Source organism: Lepidochelys kempii, chromosome 14, assembly GCF_965140265.1.
Source record: "Lepidochelys kempii isolate rLepKem1 chromosome 14, rLepKem1.hap2, whole genome shotgun sequence".
NCBI classification, from domain to species: Eukaryota; Metazoa; Chordata; order Testudines; family Cheloniidae; genus Lepidochelys; species Lepidochelys kempii.
Window position 1 is genome coordinate 35,480,628 of NC_133269.1, and position 16,068 is coordinate 35,496,695.

The 16,068-nt window shown below is 48.4% G+C and overlaps 1 protein-coding gene across 1 annotated transcript; it reads right to left on the reverse strand.

Annotated features, from left to right (window-relative positions):
- Positions 1-14,485: 14,485 nt before the first annotated feature.
- On the reverse strand, positions 14,486-15,442 carry LOC140897822 (olfactory receptor 14A16-like). The gene has a single exon (XM_073310928.1). The coding sequence runs from the start codon at positions 15,440-15,442 to the stop codon at positions 14,486-14,488; it is 957 nt and encodes a 318-aa protein (XP_073167029.1).
- Between the last annotated feature and the right edge of the window lie 626 nt (positions 15,443-16,068).

Consider the following 16,068-nt stretch of genomic DNA (forward strand, 5'->3'; position numbering starts at 1 on the left):
AAAATATTGGAAAATGTAAACAGGAATTAGCTGATAAATGATTAACAAAGCAAATCTCAAAGTAAAGGGAGGTAATAAATAAGGGAAAATTTAGGGTGAATATTAGGCAATATATCCTGACAGTGAGAAGTATCAGGCTGTGAAACTGCCTTGCTTGGAAGCCAGTAATTAGACAGTGGAACTCATTGCCACAGGAAGTTGTTTGGGCCAAGAACATAACAAGATTCAAAAAGGAACTTTACTTTTATATGGAAAAAAAATCAAAAAAAGACTGACAGGGGATCTGATCGTCTTCAATTATGTAAAGGGCTGTTATAAAGAGGATGGTAATCAATTGTCCTCCCCATCCACTGAAGGTAGGATAAGAAGTCAGATCTTACTCTGCAGCAAGAGAAATTTAGGTTAGATATTGGGGGGGAAACCTATTTATAAGGATAGTTCAACATTGGAACAAGTTACCAAGGTGAGCTGTGGAATCCCCATCACTGGAAGTTTTTAGAACAGGTTGGACAAACACCTCCCAGGGATGGTCTCGGTATAGTTGGTCCTGACTCAGCACTGGGGGATGGACTATATGACCTCTCAAGGTCCCTTGCAGCCCTATATTTCTATGATTCTATCCGGAGTTTAACAAGAGTTCTGGAAGGGATCTTACACCTCGGAGTTAAGGGTTTAAGCCCATCTCTAACTATTAGAGATCAGGATGAGATCTGATTTTGGGGGCAGATCATTCCACAAGTGTTACTGCAACATTATTACACATTCCTCTGCAGCCTCTGGAGCTGCCACTGTCAGAAACAGGAGACTGGGATAAATGGACCTGGGATCTGGTCCAGTCTGGAAATCCCTATTCTCCCCATTGATTGAGTTATTTAAAAGTAAAGTGGAGCAGACACTACTAAATGTACTATTGGGGCCATTCCTGGCAGAGAGATGGGTAGGAGGGGATGGAGTTTTCCTTTCTTGTCTCTAGATTCTATAATTCTGTTCTAATTTCTGCCAATGACGGTGAGCAATAGAAAGATATTCCCCCTCTCTCTGCCTCAGTCCCCCCATAGGTTACATGGCAATATTAACACTGATGGGCATCTCTGTGGGAAGGCGAGACTGAATGACCACTGATTGCACAGTCCTTTGACAGCACTGCATGGCAGGCTCTATCTTAGTGTGTGGCAGCAGCAGGATGAGGAATAACACTCACCTTCAACCACAGGATATTCAGCCTCCAGTCTAGCTTGGATCTCTCAGGATTTGGTGACCAGGATTCAGGTTCTTCTCTCTCATTTCTCCCCAGAAATTCGGTTCTCTCACGAAAGAGATCTGGGTCCCCCTGATGGAATGAGCAGGTGCCAAGATCTCACTTGGACCATGTTCTCTTACCTCTGTTGATGGGGTGTGGTTGCCTCCTCATAGAAAAGTAGGGCTGGAAGGGACCTGAAGCGGTCATCTAGTCCAGTCCCCGATGCTGAAGCAGGACAAAGTAAACCCAGATCATCCCTAACCTGTTCTTAAAAACCTCTGAAAATGAGGATTCCACAACCTCTTGGTAACCTGTTCAATTGCTTAACTACCCTTAGAGTTAGAAGGCTTTTCCTAATATCTAACCTAAATCTGCCTTGATGCAACTAGAACCAATTCCTTCTTGTCCTACCTTCAGTTTCATATTTGTATCCTTTGCAGGAGAAGGTTGTGTCTTCCCTGACTCCACTTCTGAGGGGAGTTTTCCCATCAGCTGACTCTGGGGAGTTCCTGCTGTTTGCAACACAGACAGCACAAAACTCAGTCCTGATGCAATCAGCCTGCTTAGCTCAAAGGAGTTCTCTCCTCCCTGCGGGATGATTGAGTTGCATGACTGAGAGGTCCTGCTGTACCTAGCAAGGGCCTGATCCTACTATCCCAAAGCAGATGAATAATCCTTTCTTATGTGAGCAGTCCCACCCGCTTCCGTGAGACAATATGCCCCAGTAAGGGTTGTCCACATTGGTCAAGTATGATGGGCTGGGCTCTCAAAGTGGTGAGCATAGTAATTGGACAGTAAGATTTCTGTGAAATGTTGTCTACTTGGTCCAGAGTTTGCAAATTAGACATTTCAACCAGGATTTTCAAATCAGCCTCAAGGAATTAGGCACTTAACCACCATGAAAAGTAAATTGAATCTGGATGCCTAACTCCTTTAGGTTCTTTTGAGAACCCCAGCCACGGTGAGGGTGGGGGGTAGACCCAGGAAAGCACAAATAAAAGCTGGTGGAAACATTTTAACTATGAAACCTACTTTGTATCTGAGCCAAATATGCCACTCTGGCAATTTGATTCACACAGTGAGGAAATATGACAAACAACACAGAGATGTTCCCCCTTTCGGTCCCTTCTCACACATGCACAGGTCTGAAGGTTAAGAGATGTAAACCACTAGAAAGGGAGGAGACACATTTTGCCAATGGGTTACACAACTATTTGCTAGACATCATAGGAATGTTGGGAGTCAGGACTCCTGGGTTCTATCCCAGGTCCTGGAGGGGTATGAGCTCTAGTACTTGCAGACAATAGTACATCTATCCATACTGATTTGGCACAGGCTTTCTGAACGTTACTGTGGCTGAGAGGATGTGTTATCAGAGACTGGCTAAATAGAAAGACAAAAATTAATTAGTGAGGGGCTACATTGAAGGGAGGAGTTGTGGGGACTAGTAGGAAGCTGGAAGGAATGCAGGGGGAAGAGCAGATGGATGGTGTAGTGGTTAGGGAATTATTCCAGCCCTTGGGAGCCCTGTGTTCCAGTCCCGGCTCCAAAGACTGCCTGTTTGACCAAGGCGATCTCTGGGCCCCAGTTCCCCTGCTGTATAATGGAGATAACAGATGTTCCCCACCCCCTGGGGCTATTGTGAAGAGAAATACATTGAAGACTGTGGGTCACCCACATACTACACAGATGGCGGGCAGGTAAGTACCTTAGGGAGAGGCAGGGCTGTCTCATGAATCAGAGCCTACACACACCCAGGGTAGGTGAAATTGCCCATGCAGTAAACCTAGTGTCTGACACTGGAATTACACCTGCAAAGAGGCGATGATCTGAACTGACCACTGGGTGGAAAGGGAGCAGAAATGTGAGTGTGGGAATACGGCAGTGATGGCGATGGAGAGGCACTCTGGGAGGGGCTGTCTGACAGTGACTAAGGAGCACCCTGCCCTGCCTGTTCAGGTCTCTCTCAGCAGAGTAGGGGAAGTGATCAGATATAGATAAGCCCAGGGGCTGTGCCAACCTCTTCCCGGTGGGGGCCTGAGGTGGGCTAAACAGAAAATTGGGAGGGTGAGGCTTTGCCCCCTTCATCATGAGGCCCTGCCCCCTCTCTGTGGCCCCATCCTGTGCTCCTCCTCAAGTAAGAGCCAGTTCTGCCTCTTCCTCCCCCCAGACCCTGCCCCCTAGCCAGAGCTGGGCACTGTGGGGTGGCTGGCGCGCTGGCTGGTGCCATGGCGCAGGCTGCCAGGGCTCTCCCCCGTCTCCTGCTTCTGTTGGTGCCCGGGGCCCCTGGGCCAGGGGCAGTACTAGTGGGGAAGACTGCGGGAGCTATTTGCCTTAGCCTCCCGCCACCGCTGCTCTCCAGCCACCCAGCTCTGAAGGCAGAGTGGAGAGAGTGGTGGCTGCTGGCCAGGTGCTGAGCTCTGAAGGTGGTGGTGGTTCAGGAGTAAGGCCAGGCGGGGGGCCCCAAAGCAGCCCCCAGTCCATGTCCCTGCCCACCGAGGCACGCCACCCAGGGCAGGTGAAGGGTCCGGGGCTCCCCACAGCAGCCTGGACTGACCCACTTCGGGGCCCTTTCCCTCGCCCCCCCCACCCATGTTCATTGCTCCTCAAGGGCTCTGCTGGCCCCAGAGCTGGGTCCCCCCACCCTGGTGGCTGTTACAGAATGCAACAGTCGAAGGGTGGCAGAGAACTGAGCAGCAGTCGCAGCCCTGGGGCCCCAGACACCACCAGCAGGAGGAGAGCTGGGGGAAGACCTCCATCACCTGCACCATGGCACCAGCCAGTGCAGCAGCCCCCCACACTGCCTGGCTCCCAAGTACCAATTTTTTTTTAATACAGTCTCACTTCAACACTTTGCCATTAAGCTTTTGGGTCTCCAAAGCTTTGTTTTAAACAATGCCTGGTGCCACCTGACTTGTTTTTCCCCGAATGTAATTGCATTTAATGAAACAGCTTAATGAGTCTCTGAGAGATGTGGGGAGGGGGGGGGGGAAGAAATCTTTCACATGGTGATGAAGCACTAGTTTACCTTTCGGCGCGATGGCAGTGGACCAGATTGCCAGCTGATTTACATTGACGTAACTCCATCGGCATCAATGCGCCCAATTCTCCAGCTGGTGTAAACCAATGTAGCTCCATTGGAACCAATGGACAACATGCTCATCTGATGTAAATTGATGTAGCTCCATTGGCATCAATGGGCCAAATCCCCAGCTGATGAAAATTGGTGTAGCCCCATTAAAGTAAATAGGGCTATGAATTTACTAGGACTGAGAATCTAGCCCTATAGCTGCCCCCTTTCTTATCCCTTATTTTCTGCAGCCATGTAGAGGGCTGTATATAGTACAGCTGACCTTTTTCCACCCCAAAGCTTCTGCTGACATCCAGGCACCATTATGCAATGTAGCTGCTACTTTGTGATATCCCCTCACATATCAATCCTTCAGTACAGTGTACATGCTAAGTTCTCAACAGTATCCCTATGCAGCCTGCTGCAGAATTTAGACAACATAGCTGCCCTTATCTCTTTCCTTCCCAGGCTGAGGCAGGAAGGTCTGGTGGCTCAGGCACTAGAAAAATGGATTTGTTATCTAGCTCTGCCACCTATCTGCTGTGTGGCCTGATGACAGGAAAGAAGAGGAAGGGGTTATGTCCAGTATTCTTCATCCTCATGCAGTAGGCTTGGGATCATGGACAGCGCCCCCTTGGGCTGAAATTCATTTTTTTCAACTCATGACTATGGTTACAGTTTGAGGTGCAAGAGATTTGAGTCTCTACACAAGTTTGTCTCTATCTAAATACACCCTGACGGAAAAACGTCTCTAGTCATTCCCCAGAACCTGTGTCACCAGCTGAACCCTACTGAGGTCCACTGCAGGTTGCAACTTTCTCTGAAAATGTGTTTTTAATGGCACAAAGCAAGATATTTATGCACGACCTCCATGAAAATGCAGCCTTTGTGTAAACTAAACTAATTTTATTTTTGCATGAATTTCCTATCACGGTAACACTTTCTGATAGAGAGAAACTTTGCAATGCAACAGGTCAAAGAGAGAAGCCTTGTGTTTTATAGGAGTAGTAGTTCGGTGAGAGTCAAGGAGAGGGGAATGGTGTCTCTTTCTGTCTCACTTGAAAGAACTGGCATTAGGGCCCCCATCCATCCATTTGCATGGTAGCTGGAGTGGAAGGTTGCTCTCTCACCCTGTTACTATCAACGGGAATGAAGCCACAGGAGGCCCTCACTCATGATGGCTGTTAAGAACTACATGGAAAGAGATACACAGAGGAAGCTATTTGCAGTGCATGCACAACACACTGAGAGACTCCAACAAAGAGTCCTAGGTGTTCTATGCTATCCTGAGCCCACCGATCAACTCCTTTCACATGGAGCCTGAGAAAAAAGGAAGCCAATACAATGAGCAAAGCTCTCAATGAGTTTGTGGCTGTGTCAAGAATTCAGACGTCCCTAGCAAATGGTTTTAGGCTGAAAAAGAAATGAGGATGATCTGAGACGATTTACTGCATCACAGACACAGCATCCATGTGTGAAATCTTGACCCCCTCGACGTCAGTGATAAATCTGGATTTTACTTCAACAGGGAAGGGATTTCACAGCATATCTCCTCTGTATCTGGCCAGTTGAAACAGCATGTGAGAAAGTGATGACATACTGAGAACTTCTGATATCCTCTCACCTTCTGACAGAGCAACAGAAGTTTTTAATGCAATTTTTGTTTGTAGAAAGCTGGGCTGTTTTTGAAATTTTTATAGAAAAATATATTTATTATTTTTCCATTTTATTTGATGACACACCACAATGAAAGTTTCAGTATTTTTAAATTGTTTAATGTAGGGGAGAGATTGAGTCTGGAGCACTGGGCCAAGTGTATGACCTGAGGCCTAAATCATAATCAGCAAAGTCAGGCCATCTATTAAGCAGATCCTTAATAGTTTACTGTCTGATACATGACCTTAGCAAAGGTTTAGTGTTGCTAAAAACACAGGCACTCCTAAGAAGCAACAGATACTGCAAATGTGTGTGAACATACTCCAGGAGATCAGCACAGGTACATCCTGACCTAACACAAGATAAGAGGGTTTGATAAAAGTGATAGATACGGATGTTTTGCCCAAGACACCTGGAGCAAGATACAAGGGGAGGTAACAAGCAGATGTCATGAAAAACATGAGGTGGTACGTAAGTTTTGTCTCAGTCTATAATGTTGGGTACTTCACCTTAATCCTTTTTCTGGCTTAGGGAGCAGTGGAAAGTCCCACCACTGACTGAGCTGGTCCATTGCAATGGGCATATATGTTAGTGAACCTGTAGAATCTATGGGTCACTAGTACTTTGTTTCGTTGACAATAAACCTGGCTGAACGCCTTCACCGGTGAAGAGAGTCTGTGGTCTTTCTGGGCAGTACTATTGAGGTCTGCTGAGCCAGCTGTCTGCAGGACTGGTATACAGAGAGAATACACACACATGTTAACTGACACTCCAGATGTTAGCCACCACCCTTATCCTTTTCCCTGCTAGTTCGAACAAAACATCCTTATCTCTTAGGAATGTGTTCACATGGTTACTTGAGAACTCTGGGTGTTCTTGTACCATCCTCTCCAGTCAGGAATGTGCTTACTTGATTAGCCAATACCTAGTGTGTTATTTTGCCAAGGCCAGGGCAACTCTAGTTCACAGGCTTTGGTTCACACTGTTAGTTATGCCTAGGGCTCCAGCAAGACCTACAGCTAAGTCCTGTTGCCATTTGTAATGGTTGGCCACTCACCTCTCATGAGCCCCTCCTGCTGGCAGAGTGGATGTACCTGCACACTCTCTCCAACTGCGGTAGGTTTTCAGGGACTCAGCCCTCTGGCCACGTCACACAGTCTACATGAACAACCAGCAAAACAGACCCCTTCCACAGTACACAGTTCTTAATTAGTCCAATAGGGGCCTATCACAGTATCCCTCGGTTGGTGTCTGTCTCACCTCCTGGAGCCCACCCTGAGCTCAGGTCCTTATTTAGTCCAACAGGGGCTATCAGGGTTCCTTCCCCCCTCTAAACTCTAGAGTACGGATGTGGGGACCTGCATGAAAGACCCCCTAAACTTATTTCTACCAGCTTAGGTTAAAACTTCCCCAAGGTACAAAGTTTTTGCCCTTGGATTAGGTAAACGCTGGCATCACCAAGTGATTTAACAAACAATCAGGGAAAGGACCAGTTGGAGTTCCTATTGCCCCAAAATATCCCCTCAAGCCCTTACACCCCCTTTCCTGGGGAGGCTTGAGAATAAACAAGATGAGCACAAACCAGCCTTGAATTTTTAAGACCCAAAAAACCCAATCAGATTCTTAAAAAAAACCAGAACTTTATTAGAACAAAAAAGATAAGAGAACAACTCTGTAAGATCAGAATGGAAAATAATCTTACAGGCAGTCAGATTCAAAACAGAGAATTCCTCTAGGCAAAACCTTAAGTTACAAAAAGACACAAAAACAGGAATACACATTTCCTCCAGCACAGCAAATTTCACAGGCCAAAAGAAAGAAAATGCATTCTAATGCATTTTCTACCTAGGATTACTTACTACTAGCTTTACAGGAGTTGGAGGGCTTGTATCCTTGATCTGTTCCCAGCAAAGGTATCACACAGACCAAGAAAAGCCTTTTCCCCGCCCCCATCCATATTTTAAAGTGTCTTGTCCCCTCATTGGTCATTTTGGGTCAGGTGTCTGCCAGTTTACCTGAGCTTCTTAACTCTTGACAGGTAAAAGGACTTTGCCTCTGTCCACGAGGGATTTTATAGCACTGTATACAGAAAGGTGGTTACCCTTCCCTTTCTATTTATGACAGGGGCCTATCACAGTACCCCTCCATTGGAACATCTCTGTAGCCCTCCCCAGGCTCAGTTCTCATTCATTGGTTTCCTGCAGTTCTCCCTGGGCTCAGTCTTTAACCAGTCTTGGCCCTGGTGTGGAGCCATGACCCCAGGGCTTCCTCCTTGGAGACTCTTCACCCTCTCTGATCCCAGCTCTCTACTATCAGTTCAGTCCCCTTCCAGGGGATACCAAAGTTCAATAATTGCTGAACCTTCCCTGGACCCGTTTCTTGGCTCCTCTCGGGCCTGTGTCAACTCCCTTCTTCAGGGAGGGAGCCACTTCCTGAGTGGATGGTGGGGAGAACCCAATCCCACCCACTACATCAGGTCCCAACCCAGGGACCCTACAGAGAGCAGCTGCCTGCTGTATCCCTTTAACTATTCACTTCTGTTCCCTAGGCCACTTCCCCACAGCCCACACCCAGCTTTCCTTCACCCTTAGCTCAGGCTGAAGTCTTGAACTCAGTCCCAGCAGCCAGCCAGGGGCTCCTTCTCACCTGTCCCAGCAACTGCTCCTTCTCACTCCCCTGGAACAGCTGCAACCAGCCAGGAGCACCAGTTTCACTCCTCTGGCTCCAGGCAGCAACTGACTCTGTTCTGTCCAGCAGCTCCTTTTTATAGGAGCCTGCTTGGCTCCAATTGGCTGCTCCCTGCAGCCACTCTAGGCAGCCTGGAGGACTCACCGCCTCTGCTCTTTCCTGGGGCAGGATGTGGTAGGGCCACAAAGCCTTCAGCAGGCCCTCCAGGCCTGGTACACCCCATCACACCATTCAATGGGAGTTAGGAGAATATCCTGGTTAGGTGCTATTGTAAATTCCACTACACACCTATCAGCTTCTTTAGATGCCCAAGCCCCTTGGTAATCCTGGCCTTGTGTCTACCTTGACAACTTCCATGGCCTGGGCTTCTCTTGAATTTCAGATATATGAAGGCTGAGATTTGCAAAGGAGCCTAGGGGATTAAGGCATGTACATCTTGGAGGACTAAGTCCATGTAACAGGTTGAGCCCTCACTGGCATAGCACCTCCTGCTGGTCACCTGGGAATTAGCTCTTTTCCAGCCCTCAGAGCACTTTCTGTTGGCCAGCATCTCACCTGCCACAGGCTCCATGTCCCTCCTGGACCCTGGTGCCCTTTACCTTGGGGTTCTACCCTACAGCAGTCCCCACACTCTGAGTCTCCCCTCCCAAGGGAACCCCCTCCCCCTATGCCCACCTTGCCTCAGTGGCTACTGCCAGTCATCATCTAGCCCCCCTTTCTTGAGGGCAGACTGCAGTCTGTAATGGCCACACATCATTGGCAAGTGGGTTGGACCTGCTGCCTTTCCCTGCAGCCCTAGTACCTCCCCTGGCCTTTAGCCAGGCCTCAGCCTGGGGACGGGACGGGACGGGACGGGACGCCACTGGCCCTGGCCCTGCTCTCAGGCAGCTAGGCCCTTCTCACTTCAGGGTTGCAGTGAACCTGACCTAGCTCCTCCCCTAGCCCTTATATCAGGGCCAGGTGTGGCCTGATTGGGTGTGGCCACAGCTGTGGCCACTTCCCCAATCAGCCTTTAACCCTTTTCCCTCAGTAGCAGGGTAACTGCCCCACTACAGTCCCTTAGACTTCTTTGAGAATCCCAGCATCAGATGATAACAAGTACAGCCAGGCATCAGGAGCTAGACAGAGAAGGTCAAGACACCTTGAGCTCCTGTGATCTAAGCCTGGCTATGCAACTAAATTACCTCAACTCTATGTGCCTCAGTTTCCCCACCTGGAGGATAATAACTGAGACTGGATGAATAATTAATAATGAATCATTCATTTAGAGCTGATCCAAAATTCAGTTTTGTTTGTGTTTTTAATGAATTTTCATAGATCTGGGCAAATATTTGTCACATTTTCTTCAAACAGAATGTGCCTGTTTTCCACAGGAATGTAGGAATTTCCAGAGTCCAGCACCCTAGGTCTGACAGGGGCCAGAGCCAGATGGCAAACACCTGCAGCCTAGAACGGTAGCTTGAGGTGGTGGTGGGGAGGTGCTCTTAGTGTAGCCAGTGCAGTAGCATCTGCCTGTGTCTGCAGAGAGCCTGAGACAATTGTTCTGGGAGAGGGTAACTGCCCCAGGCATCTCCATGGGGGTTTATCTCCCAGCTCATTGGTCTGGAGGACCCCACCAACCCCATCCCAACAGGGAGCTCTGTGTGCGGGGGGTTGGGGGAAGAGCACAGCAGTCCTGATCCCCCTCTCCCAATCAGATACACCCTGACTAGGGAGGTAAGGACTGGGGGGACCACTACTACCCCCTGCTTCTCTGTGGGCACCTTGCTGATCCCAAGGGGAGGGTCACATGCTGCCTCTTCTGGGGGGGAGCAGGGGTCCCATGCCACTGTCCCAGCCTCTCTTTGAGGGGCCCCCACCAGTGCCACTCCACGTGGGGTACAGGGTCAAGGGGGCAGAACCCCATGCATGGCCCTGAAGTGTCTGAATCTAGCCCTACGAGTCAACAGAGCTTTATGGAGATTAAAAGTGCCTCTTTCCACAGGCTCCTGGGAACAGCCCTGCTCAGAGCCATGACTCCTGGAGGGACCAGCACTAGCTGCTGCAGAGAGAAGGGTAGGGGCCCCCCAAATGGACAATTCTACATTGACCTCCACATCAGGGAGGTTCCCTCTGAGTGAGTGTTTGGCTGGAGACCTGCTCCATGACAGTTTAATTCATCCTCTGATCTGATGTAACTTGTGACCCATGCCAATGTCTCACCCTGCTGAGCTCTTTGTCTCAGCAATACCTTGTGGCAGTGAGTTCCCCAGGCTAGTTGTGTGCTGGTCAGCATTGGGCAGCAGCTACCTTGGAGGCACTCTTCAGAAGAGCAGAGCTGGGTCAGGCATAGGAAGGATGAGTGCGGGGGCAGAAGGAAATGGTTGTCAGGTCTTGCCAATGGGGAGAAGGAGGAGAGGATGGACTGGTGTTTGGAGGTGAGACAAAATGGAGCAGGGGTTGGGGGCTGTTCCATGAAGCTGGGGAGCATGTCAGGGTTGTGGGGCTGAGCAGAGGAGGGGACTGGTGGGGAGAGGGGTGAAACGGATCTCTGAAGAACCTGAGTCAGGAACTCTGGGTGGGGAATTGGCTCTGGGCCGTGGGACGGGTAATCTCAAAGAACAGGGGCTGAGAGGGTCTGTGGGGTGGAGGGTTGTGACAGGGGAGAGAGGGTATTAGGGGCTTTGGGTGTTCGTTTGGGGGTCTGGGCTGTGTGAGGCAGGGGGAGCAAGACGCTCAGGGACTAGAGTAAGAGGTTTCAGTAGGTGGAACATGTGGTGAGGGCTGGAGTCAAAGGGCCTCAGTCTCCTCTTCCTCAGACCAGACATACTCCACCGTAACAACCTGGATTTACCTTGGAGTGAGTGAGGGGGAATCAACCACATTGACACCAGTGGAGTTACTTCTCATTCTTCTTAAAATTGGGGTATGTCGGTGCTGATTTTTTTCACAGTTAGAGACCAAACCAGGGCTCAGAGTCTCACACCAGGGTCTCCAACGCTCAAGGGTTACCCCAGCAGAGTGCAGGGGAAAATCAAATTACAGTGTTATTAGCTCTCCACTGAGGTGCGTCAGCCTTTGAAGTGTTTGGTGTTGCACCCAACGGATTACGCTGTGTGTGTGCAAGGAAAGAGGATGAGCTGTGTCAAAGCTACCTCTGGCTCACATGACCTAAATTGCTGAAGGGGGAATGTTCTGGCCCACGAACCTTGGTACCACATGGGCACTGTGAGTTCAAATCTAACCTGTAGCTAAAATGTGAAACCCAGAATAGACAATGTCAGCCTCTGTCCAAGGATCTTTAATTTTGGGGAAATGTCACCTGAGCACAGCAGACCAGCCAGAAGGTGCTGAAACTACTTTTGAAAGGAAAATGAATTACATATGCAAAAGCCTGCAGGGAGAGGAGGATGATTCGGGGTTGAAGAATTGTTGGGAACAGTGGGAGAAGGATTTGGGGGCCAGTGACAGGAAGGGTAATTATAGGAAGGGGGATAAATGAGGTGGGTTGGGGAGGGCTGGGGGGTAGGTGGCGTGAGAGAGGTGAGGTGTGACACTGGGAAGGCGGACAGGAGGGTAAATGATGGGGGAGTGGGAGAAAATAGGGGCAGGGGGACCTGACAGCCCTACATTCCCCTCCTGTGTGCGGGCCAATATCTGGGGGCCCAGCCCATCTTCTGGCGTCTGACCCTACACCTCTCAGAGGGATTGTTTCAGGCTGTATTCATCTCCTTGAGGTGTTCTCCCTCATCTGAGAAGAGCTCATTGAGATGAATAGGACACTTCACTGAGCCTCCTATGCTGTAGATGGTTGTGTCCAGCTTTGTACTGCACTTACCGAGAGTCTCTGCGGGGTCAGAGGTGAGGGGAACCCAGACTGGCCAAGCAGGGTACCCAGTACAGCTCCTGTCCAGAAAATTGTGATGGTTCTTAAAAGACCTTTTTGGTCCACTTGTCATCCATACCCATTGCTACCTACAAATGCCACAATGATCACTTTTCGGAGTAACAGCCGTGTTAGTCTGTATTCGCAAAAAGAAAAGGAGTACTTGTGGCACCTTAGAGACTAACCAATTTATTAGAGCATAAGCTTTCGTGAGCTACAGCTCACTTCCTCAGATGCATATCATGGAAACTGCAGCAGGCTTTATATATACACAGAGAATATGAAACAATACCTCCTCCCACCCCACTGTCCTGCTGGTAATAGCTTATCTAAAGTGATCATCAGGTGGGCCATTTCCAGCACAAATCCAGGTTTTCTCACCCTCCACCCCCCCACACAAATTCACTCTCCTGCTGGTGATAGCCCATCCAAAGTGACAACTCTTTACACAATGTGCATGACAATCAAGTTGGGCTATTTCCTGCACAAATCCAGGTTTTCTCACATCCCCCCCACCCCCATACACACACAAACTCACTCTCCTGCTGGTAATAGCTCATCCAAACTGACCACTCTTCAAGTTTAAATCCAAGTTAAACCAGAACATCTGGGGGGTGTGGGGGGGGGGGGTAGGAAAAAACAAGAGGAAACAGGCTACCTTGCATAAACTCCTACCAACAGTTAAAAAAATTAGGAAAATAAATGGCAAACAAATTTGTTAACACAGCGTTAAGGTTTCCCAGTGACAGCTTGTGCCTTTCCAGAATTCAGAGTTCAGCAAAATTCAAGCTTCTTAAAACCAGGAAATACAGACTTAAGTTAGGTATGAGGGGGTAGCCGTGTTAGTCTGTGTCCACAAAAACAATGAGGAGTTCGGTGGTACCTTAAAGACTAACAGATTTATCTGGGCATAAGCTTTCGTGGGTAGAAATGGGTTTTTTACCCACAAAAGCTTATACCCAAATAAATCTGTTAGTCTTTAAGGTGCCACGAGACTTAAGTTAAATGCCCTTACAACCATAAATCTGCCCCCTTTGAGTGATGCCCCACAACATCCATAAAACACATACAGTGAAAATGCAGAATGTGAGTACTTGCCCTATGCTCAAACACTGAGCCTGCACCCCCCCATAGAATACTACACTTGGAAAATTTACCAACCACTTTCTACCCTTTTACAACCTCTTCACACACGCATACAGGATACCACCTAAACTTATACTTCATTAAATCCACAGACTGCTCTCATATCCCAGCTCACTACCAACTATATCCATGGCAAGAAGCCCCCAGTGCCCTGCTACTGACACCACCTTCACAGTTCTGTATTGAAATCATGCAGGCTGGAATCTCTAGGTACATGTGCACATCCTTATTTTGATCACCCGTATTGGGCGGGGCTCAGACCCAGATCTCCTCTTATCACAATCACAGCTCTCTGATGCTCCTCAAACTAATCCTCTGATCTTCTTATATCACAAACACCCCTCTGCCAGCCTGCATCACCTACTGCCTCCACCATTCGATATGGTTACATCTAGCACAGGGAGTGAAGCTGGAGTGAATGCAGATAATTCCCAGTGGTCTTGCCAGCTCCAGGGGGGCAGAATGAAGGTTGCACGGCCATGCACTTTAACCCTGTATTTCTTGGCTTTCCAAAGTTTGAGTTATGCTGACCCTGACATTCTGGAAGGGCACGAGATACCACAAGGCAATCGTAACTCTGGGTTAACAAAGGCTTGCTTTTTTTTTTTTGACATTTATTTATGATAGATATATAGATCCTAATCTAATTTGCCTTGGTGTAAATCTAGAGTAATGACACTGACTTCAGTGAACTCAGTCTGGGTTATTACCACTGTGAACCCCAGCATTTTGCATAAACACATAGCACATCAAAATCCCACGGAGACAATAATGCCATCAGTTGATTATACCTGTCAAGACACACAGAATGAAGCCATCATCATGGGAGAAATCTGGAAATTTTATTCTTGGTGGATAATGACCACCCAGTCAGTTTCTTCAGGGCACCTTTAATCTCTTTGTTCCTCATGCTGTAGATTATGGGATTCATCATGGGAGGCACCACGGAATAGAGAACAGCCACGAAGAGATCCAGCCCTGATATTGAGCTGGAGGTGGGTTTCAGGTAAGCAAAGGCGCCAGTGCAAACAAACAAGGAGACCACAAGGAGGTGAGGGAGGCAGGTGGAGAAGGCTTTATGCCAGACTTGCTCAGAGGGGATTCTCAGTACTGTGGTGAAGACCTGAACATATGACACAATTATTAAAACAAAGAAGCTTAAAGTTAAACATACATTAAATGTAATAACCCCAACTTCAATGGGATATGAGTCGGAGCAGGCGAGTTTGAGTAGCTGGGAGATTTCACAGAAGAACTGATCCACCATGTTGGCTCCACAGAAGGTCAATGCAAATGTGTTCCCGGTGTGTAGCACAGAGTAGAGAATCCCACTGATCCAGGCACTGGCTGCCATTTGGACACAAGCTCTCCTGTTCATCACAGTCTCATAGTGCAGTGGTTTGCAGATGGCAACATATCGATCATATGCCATTACGGTAAGGAAAGCAAAGTCAGCCTCAGTGAAGAAGATGAAGAGAAAGACTTGAGCAACACACCCAGCATAAGAAATTGACCTGGTATTCAACATGTAATTGGCCAAGGATTTGGGGATGGTGACAGAGATGGAGCCAAGGTCCAGGATGGACAGATTCATCAGGAAGAAGTACATGGGGGTGTGAAGGTAGTGGTCAAAGGCTATGGCCATGAAGATAAGAAGATTCCCCACCAGGGCTGCCAGATAAATCACTAGAAATACCACAAAGTGCAAAATCTGCAGCTCCTGAACATCAGAGAATCCCAGGAGAAGGAACTCAGTCACGGTGGTTTGGTTGGACATTTTCCTTCTCAGTACATGATGTCCTACCTGTGGAGGGAAGGAGAAGGGCAATGGCCAGGATTAGAGCAACAGAGGGAATGACCCTGATTCTCTCTCTGTAATATCTCATGGTGTGAATGTCAAAGGTGCACAGCACTTATTACTTCAGTTCACTAGGAGAGGTGAGCGCTCCTTGACCCCAACAATCAGACCACTAGACCAGTGCATTATCACACTAGGGTAAATTTGCATAACTCCCTTAAAGTCAATGGAGCTGCGTCAGTTTACACCTTCTGCCCAAGATATGGCTTGATAAAGATGCAGTATGAAAGAAGGAGCAAAGTACCACACCAATCCACCCGTTCTGCACAGGAGGGTTGTCCTAGTGCTATAAACACTATCCTCACAATTTGGGCATGAAACTATTGCTAGGTCTACACTATGAGCCAGGGTGTGATTCCCCTGCTCATGTACACACACTCACACCAGCTCTCTGTGAGCGAGCGTGAATATAAATAGCAGTGTAGTCTCTGGAGCACGACTGAACCTAGTGCAAACCCGCCTAAAACCAGGGGTATGTACTCGGCATGGCTCACCCATGCCTCTGCTGCCACTACCCGTGCTGCTGCAGCCATACTGTTGTTTAT